Genomic DNA, 7894 nt, shown 5'->3' with positions numbered 1-7894 from the left:
CTCCATATCTTGGAGATGTGGGGACAGAGGAACCTCCTCTCGGCTCGTGTATTCCATTCCAGCTTTGTCTCCATATGCATATGAGTTTGCACAAGCACAAACCCACATAGGTGTATGGAGAGATGGACAAATGGACAGATAGATTAACCCTCAACAACAGGTGATCTCACTTTTATGAAATATACCTTAAAATGGACAAAACTTTCCTATTTAATTACAAATGAAAGCTCATGGCATCATAGCCCCAGCAGTGGTCTATTTTAATTTAGCTATAATGACTATCCGTGAATCTCTGATGTATATATTTGTTTAGAAAGAGGAAAAGCCTCAAAGTCTAGAGAAACACTCTATTGTTGATAATATCAACATAAAGGAGGTTCTCTAAATCATCATAGGCAAAAACCTCTTAATTTTAACAGTGGTATGACTAATCCGCTCAAATACTACACCCCCCCCCCCCCCCCGTGTAAATAATCACTAATCGGTTACTTATCTTTTTCCTTCATATTCAACAGTCAATAAAACACCAACCACGGCCCAACTTCGGCCCAAGTTTCGAAATACTGCCTCAGGGTCCGTGGTGTTTTGACTGAAAAAGATAAAGCAATTTCTCTGTCCAGGTTCATTTTAATTTAGCCAGAAGCCTGAAGCAGGAGGAGGAAACTGCTGGGCCAAAATAATTAAAAAAAAACCCACAAAACAACAGCAGCAACAACAAAATGTTTTTTTTTTTAAAAGTCACTATTATATGCACAGAATAAAACATGCATCGAGATAAAAAAATGATTTTGAATATAAAGTTATAATGATCTTTTCATGTTATTAAAATTAAAAACTAAAGGGCTCAATATTCAAAATGATTTAACTGGGTCATGCCTGGTTAAATCATGCTGATCAGCCCAACTGATAAACCAGATAGTGCCATTGATTAACACTGACTGCAGTGGCACTATTTGGTTAGTGCCAGGACAAATGGAGGACAGAGTTGGGCTACACCCGGAAGTTATCTGGGCATCACAGATATTCAGTGCCGGTGCCAGGAGGGCTAACTGGACATGCTGTACTGCTTATAATGCAGTCTTAACCAGGGGTGTAGCTATGTGGGGCCACGGGGGCATGGGCCCCTGTAGATTTGGCCCTGGCCCCCCTCGCCGCCAACCCCTTCGACCCCTCCCTCCCGCCACCAACCCTCCCCCGCCATCACGTACCTTTGCTGGCGGGGGTCCCAACCCCGCCAGCCTTAGTCCTCTTCTCCGGTGCAGCCGCATTGCTGATCTGCAAGACTTCTGTTTCTGACGTGCAGGATGTCAGACTCAGAGAAACAGAAGCCTTGCAGATAAGCAACGCAGCCGCGCCGGAGAAGAGGACTTCGGCTGGCGGGGATTGGAGACCCTCACCAGCAAAGGTACCCGATAGCGGCGGGGGGAGGGAGAGGGGGGTCGAAAGGGTTGGTGGTGGAGGTCGGCGGTGCCGGGGGGGGGGGGGGGGGACTAAAATGTGTCCCCTCTCCTTGGGCTCTTGACCCACCTCCCGCCGAAGTCTGGCTACGCCCCTGGTCTTAACTATGCCCAATTAGCTTTCTGGTTAATGCACTGAATATCGGCCATACCTGGATAATCTACAGGTGGTGGCAAACACCCTGGATAGGTGCCAGGGTGGAATATCTAGTCCTAGTTCTGCCTGAAAAAAACCCCCTAAACATACTACTGATAAAGAAAGACAAAATGTAATAACCCAACATTTTATTTATTAGCAAAGATAAGAAGGCTTTTCTTAAACCCGACAAAGAAAAAGAATTTTGATTTTCGTGTTAAATTCCTTCTACAAAGCAGTTTCATAGAGACTTTAAAATATAGCCAAGACTTTGCTTGCCATGAATCCAATTTTCCATATTCAGCAGTCCTCTGTTACACAATCCACTCACAGTCAGGGGTTTATGTCATCAGATGTCTAACAACACATCTTTGCTGTAAAAAAAGGACCAGCTGACTTCTATGCAGACTTCTGACTTCTATGTAGACTACTGGCTCTTCTGTTTGTTTTGATTTTCAATAGCTCTTTTAAGTACTGCATCAGGCACAAGATCTGATATTTTCATGTCTGAATTATCACAGCCAATTTTAGGGCAGCTGTAAATAAAAGAAAGAGACATCAGTTAGCTGCACTTTTCTTCTGCTAGGTCTGTAGGTTAGGAGAGCAAAATTGCACATCTAGAGGCACTCTCTGAGGACAGCAGGATATCGGTCCTTGAAAGTGGGCGACATCATCTGACAGCATCAAGGATGGAGAAATGTAAGCAAAGCTTTAGAGCGGTCTGCCAACACGTGTAAAAATGGAATTACCATCTGACTACCATGTGGCTCTTGCGGGAATTTCATTTTTGGCGCACGTCCAATACATGCGTCTGAAAAATATGCTTTATTTTCGGGCGCGCGTAATGGACTTGCGCCAAGAGGTATTTGGCATGCATAGGTCATTACCGCCCAGTTACCATGTGAGTCTTTACCGCTAGGTCAATGGCTGGCGGTAAGGTCTTAGACCCAAAATGGAAGGGCGGCAATTTTCATTTTGCCGCATGTCCATTTTCGGTAAAAATTTTAAAAAGGCCTTTTTTACAGGCATGCTAAAAAATGGATCGGTGTGCGCCCAAAACTTGAGCCTACACTACCGCAAGCCGTTTTTCAGCGTGCCTTTGTAAAAAGACCCCTAAGTGTTCATAAACAGTGAGTGGTGCAAAAGGTTTATTATCAGCCTTATTTTTGAAAGTGATGGACGGCCATATTTCGACCCAAATCGGGAGATGGGTGCCCATCTCGCAACGGCGCTCAAATCGGTATAATTGAAAGCTGATTTTAGGCGCCTGCAACTGCACTCCATCGCGGGAACGAACAAAGTTGACGGGGGCGTGTCGGAGGCTTGGTGAAGGCGGGACTGGGGTGTGTTTATCGGCCGAGCACAGATGGGCGCCTTTGGCCGATAATCGAAAAAAATGGCCGTTTTTAGTGCAATTTTAGGTCACTTATTTTGGACCCTTTTTTATCACGAACAAGTCCCAAAAAAGTGCCCTAAATGACCAGATGACCACCGGAGGGAATTGTGGATGACCACCCCTGACTCCACCAGTGGTAACTAACCCCCTCCCACCAAAAGGAAAATGTTAACAACTTTTTTTTCCAGCCTGTATGCCAGCCTGAAATGCCATACCCAGCTCCATCACAGCAGTATGCAGGTCCCTGGAGCAGTTGATAGTGGGTGCAGTGGACTTCAGGCAGGTAGACCCAGGCCCATCCCCCTCCTACCTCTTACACTTGTGGTGGTTAATGTTGAGCCCTCCAAACCCCTGCAAAACCCACTGTACCCACATCTAGGTGCCCCTCTTCAGCCATAAGGGCTAGGGTAATGGTGTAGAGTTGTGGGCAGTGGGTTTTGGGGGAGGGATTTGAGGGGCTCAGCACCCAAATGAAGGGAGCTATGGACTTGGAAGGTATTTGACTTTTTTTTTTTTAATTGTTACAAGTGCCCCCTAGGGTGCCCGGTTGGTGTCCTGGCATGTGAGGGGGACCAGTGCACTACGAATCCTGGCCCCTCCCACGACCAAATGCCTTGGATTTCTTCGTTTTTGAGCTGCGCGCCTTCGGTTTCCATTATCGCTGAAAAACGAAACCACACAGCTCAAATCCGCACAACTCCGATGCATTTGCCGGGCACAAACCGTATTATCGGAAAAAAAAAGATGGGCGGCCATTTTTTTTTTTGAAAATACGGTCTGTCCCGCCCCTTCACGTACCCGTTCTCGGACATAGACGCCCATGGAGATGGGCGTTCGTGTTCGATTATGCCCCTCCACGGGTTTACAAACTAACAATAATGCAATACAGAAGGTGCACATAAGTACCAAGTTGTCTGACTCCAGAAGTAGAGTTGTAATAATACTGGAGATGTATAAGCATTATAAACAAAATGATTTTTTACCTAATTAGCACCCTATAGTGTATACAGTAAAATAGTTAAAGAGGGGGAAGCTAAAACTCACTTATCAAACAGAGAACCACTGTATGAAGTCACCAAATGCAAGTTACACTCAAAAATCTCGAGCTCTCACTAGCAATGGCACACTGAAGGAAAAAAAGTCATTAAAATTTCCAGACATACAACTTAAATGTGCGTCTTTCCCTCAAACAAATACAAGCAGCTGTTTACATGTGTGGTGTAGTAGGGATTACGGCTGTGGCCCCTCAATCCAAGGGATGTGGTTTTGATTCCCACTGTGGGTGTTGCTTTACTGTTTTGCCTCTGTATTGCTTCATGGTGTGACCTTACCTTGAATACTGCATTCAGTTCTGGTCGCTTATCTCAAAAAAAGATATTGCAGAATTAGAAAAGGTTCAAAGAAGAGCGACCAAAAGGATAAAGGGGATGGAACTCCTCCTATAAGAGGAAAGGCTAAAGAGGTTAGGGCTCTTGAACTTGGAAAAGAGATGGCTGGGAGGGGAGGGGGGAATATGATTGAGGTCTATAAAATCCTGAGTGGTGTAGAATGAATAAAAGTAGATTGATTTTTCACACTTTCAAAAAGTAAAAGACCAGGGGTCACTCGATGAAATTACATAGAAATACTTTAAAACAGGAGGAAATATTTTTTCACTCAAAGAATGGTAAAGCTCTGGAACTCTTTGCCGGAGGACGTGGTAACGGTGGTTAACATATCTGGGTTTAAAACAGGTTGGAGAAGTTCCTGGAGGAAAAGTCCATAGTCTGCTATTGAGATAGAGATGGGGAAACCACTGCTTGCCCCGGGTTTGGTAGCATGGAATGTTGCTACTATTTGGGTTTCTGTCAGGAATTTGTGTCTTAGATTGGCCACTGTTGGAAGCAGGATACTGGCTAGATGGACCATTGGTCCAACCCAGTAAGGCTTTTCTTATGTTCTTATACAGACTCTCTCACACAAATTTATATACGCCGAGACTAATAAGATACATATACTAACATTCTGCCGCCTTTGACCCTCTCCCCATATATACACTATACGGGAAAATTAGGTTCTTACCTTGATAATTTTCTTTCCTTTAGTCACAGCAGATGAATCCATTAACTGATGGGTAGGTAGGTGGATACAACCCATCAGTTAATGGATTCATCTGCTGTTGATGACAAGGAATTCTCCATTTCTACATGCCCTCCTAATTCCTCCTTTTCTTTAATCACTCCTCCTTCTCCTCCCTCCTTTCGTAGTTTCCATTACTCCTTTCTCTTTCATCCCTCTCCTTAGCCCCCCCTCTCTCTCTTTTGTTCTCATACCACCCACTCTTCCCTCCTTCACTTGCTCCTAAAGCTTCTTTTGCTTCTCATTTACTATCACTTTTTTATTTTCCCTCTTTCACTTTCTTGCATCACTCTCCCTTTTTCTTCCAGTCACGCTCCCTGTTCTCATTATCATCTGTATGCTTCCCATTGCCCTCTACTATCTCACTTGCTCTTGTCCTTCCCCCTCCTGGCTTCTGCCACTTCTTTTCTCCTTTGCTCAAGTTACTCTTCTTCCTTCCTTCCTTCCTTGCTCCCGTTCTGGTAAAAGTGGATAGAACTTTAGTGCACTGCAAAACGTTCTCTATACATTTCAGTCATCTTTTGCAACTTTACCAGGCCTTTTTTTTCTTTTGAATCCTGTTCTCGATCATTTTTATGATGGCTTCCTCTTCGTAGACGTGATTACAGACCTTGTTTCTCATTGGTTTCTTCATTTCCACCTGTATTATACAAAAGGATTATGGCAAAACTGACAGAGGTGACAAGCAGCCTGTTCTCAGAACCATCATACACAATACTAACAACAAACACCACATATAAGAATTTCTCCAGAAACTTTGAATCTAGACTAAGTTATCAGAAAAAATGCTGTATACTACCTGTTCTCAAACCTTCTCCTAGTACCTGTGCTAATTTCTCTACCACTACGCAAGCTTCAAAAACAAATTTAATTGTGTTTGTCTGTGGGGAGAACAGGGATAAACAAATGAATCACTAATGAATGGCAGTCTATGACTGGCAGTTGGGATGTATCCTTAGCTGTGTGGACAGGAATAATGGAGTACCTCTATAGACATACACAGTATGGTACAATCATAGGAAATACAGTATAAAGTCTCATTTTATTCTCTAAATTGCTAATACTTCAAAAATTAGGAGGAAAAGACCTCATTAAGACTTCAATCCATAAACTTGGAGCTGCAAGACACAGGCAAGAGCACAGGCATAATAGATTGTCTGAAAGAGAGGTGGGGTCTCTGGAAGAAGCCTATGCGAAACGGGTCCCCTTTGGGACCTCTGCCCAAGACTTAAAGAATTTTTGCAAAACAAAGATAGGTAGACGATCATCTGAAGTGATTATGAGCTGTACAATTTAAGCTAAGTAATAATTTTATTTCATTAAATTGTTGGGTGAAATTTATTGTGAAAAAGCTTTTGAAATTTTTGTCTACTCAACAACGGTGACTAGGAGGTTTTTTAGACCGATGATGACTTGTTTGACCAATCACACATATAGGATGCTATAAGCTCCAAGTTTGTGTCTTAAAGTCTTAATGAGGTCTTTTCCTCCTAATTTTTGAAGAATTAACAATTTAGAGAATAAAAAGAGACTTTATACTGTATTGAAATTACCGCAAGGGCCATGTGGTAACTGGGTGGTAACTCCAATTTGGCGTGCATTGGGCACACACAGGCTCCTATGTTGCTTAGTAAAAGGGCCCCACAGTATCTGAATGTATGTATTGTTGACCCTTTGGCCACTTGACAAATGTCCTGAGCTGAAGGTCTTCTAAGATGTGCTCCAGTTGCTGCCACGGCTCTTAGGTTATGTGCAAAGGGCTCAAATACAAATCAACCTTACGCATCCAGTTTTTCCTACATAAGCACACAATTGTGGAACGCACTACCAAAAGCCTTGAAAACCACGTTCGGCCATCTACACTTCCGGAGAACACTAAAAACTTATCTGTTCAAAAAGGCATACCCTACCAGTCCAACATAAATGCCTGATCTCTGCTACTCAACAAAACTAAAATACGTAATGGACATAACGCACCCCTTCCGTTGTACGATTCCTTTAAGTGGCTGTACCACATGAACTTTATTCTTACCACAACATCAATCTGTATTTGTTTACACCGGAGTCTGCAAATGCCTCTCTGGTACTATGTAAGCCACATTGAGCCTGCAAATAAGTGGGAAAATGTGGGATACAAATGTAACATATAAAAAAATAAATAAATAAATAAAATTTCCAACGAATGTACCATACTGTATGTCTATAGAGGTACTCTACTACTTTGTTGTATGGTATTTAAATCCCTACAATTATTTGTTGACAGGAATAATGGGGCAGATTGTAATCATCTACAATGTGAAATTATAGAATGTTAAATGCAACAATTCAGCATCGCTGCAGGTTTTTTTTAAACAGTCAAAAAATATATCTCAGGGACAGAATGAAACCCAGCAAAACGTTAAGCATCTAGCCTAATATGGCAAAGTGTAACCTAAATCTCAGGACAGCATGACACCAGTGAGGACTCAGGGAAAAATCAATCCTGCAATGGTAGCATACTCACAGGAGATTCCACAACAATAGCAAGAAACTAATTTTCTATTATGACATATCATTTTTGAGTATTTCCTTTAAATGGGTTTTCCGTATATTTGTATCAAAAGTCACTGCCTCAAAAGTTCACACTCTGAAGATGTCTTGAAAAACATCCTGTAGCATAACTTACAATTGTACTGCATTTCTTCATTAGAAAGTATGTTCATATTATACATTAACTATTTTGTAATAAGAAAGTCAGTAAAGTATGCAACTTTTATTTACTTAAATACGCCTTCTGCAGCACCCAGC

At 42.4% G+C, this 7894-nt stretch overlaps 1 protein-coding gene across 2 annotated transcripts in view; it reads right to left on the bottom strand.

Moving 5' to 3' along the window:
- Positions 1 to 1727: 1727 nt before the first annotated feature.
- Positions 1728 to 7894, bottom strand: part of NSMCE2 (NSE2 (MMS21) homolog, SMC5-SMC6 complex SUMO ligase) — a 430290-nt gene continuing 424123 nt past the window's right edge. For both annotated transcript variants that reach the window (XM_030219065.1, XM_030219073.1), the window contains exons 6-7: positions 5641 to 5747; positions 1728 to 2129 (exon numbers count right to left, since the gene is read on the bottom strand). In XM_030219065.1, coding sequence (XP_030074925.1) covers positions 2021 to 2129; positions 5641 to 5747 — 216 coding nt within the window. In that variant the 3' untranslated portion in view covers positions 1728 to 2020. The remainder of the gene's footprint in view (positions 2130 to 5640; positions 5748 to 7894) is intronic.

The sequence above is a fragment of the Microcaecilia unicolor genome, chromosome 1 (genome assembly GCF_901765095.1).
Source record: "Microcaecilia unicolor chromosome 1, aMicUni1.1, whole genome shotgun sequence".
NCBI classification, from domain to species: domain Eukaryota; kingdom Metazoa; phylum Chordata; class Amphibia; order Gymnophiona; family Siphonopidae; genus Microcaecilia; species Microcaecilia unicolor.
The sequence above is the reverse complement of the archived record's forward strand: the minus strand, read 5'-3'. Positions and strand labels throughout refer to the sequence as shown.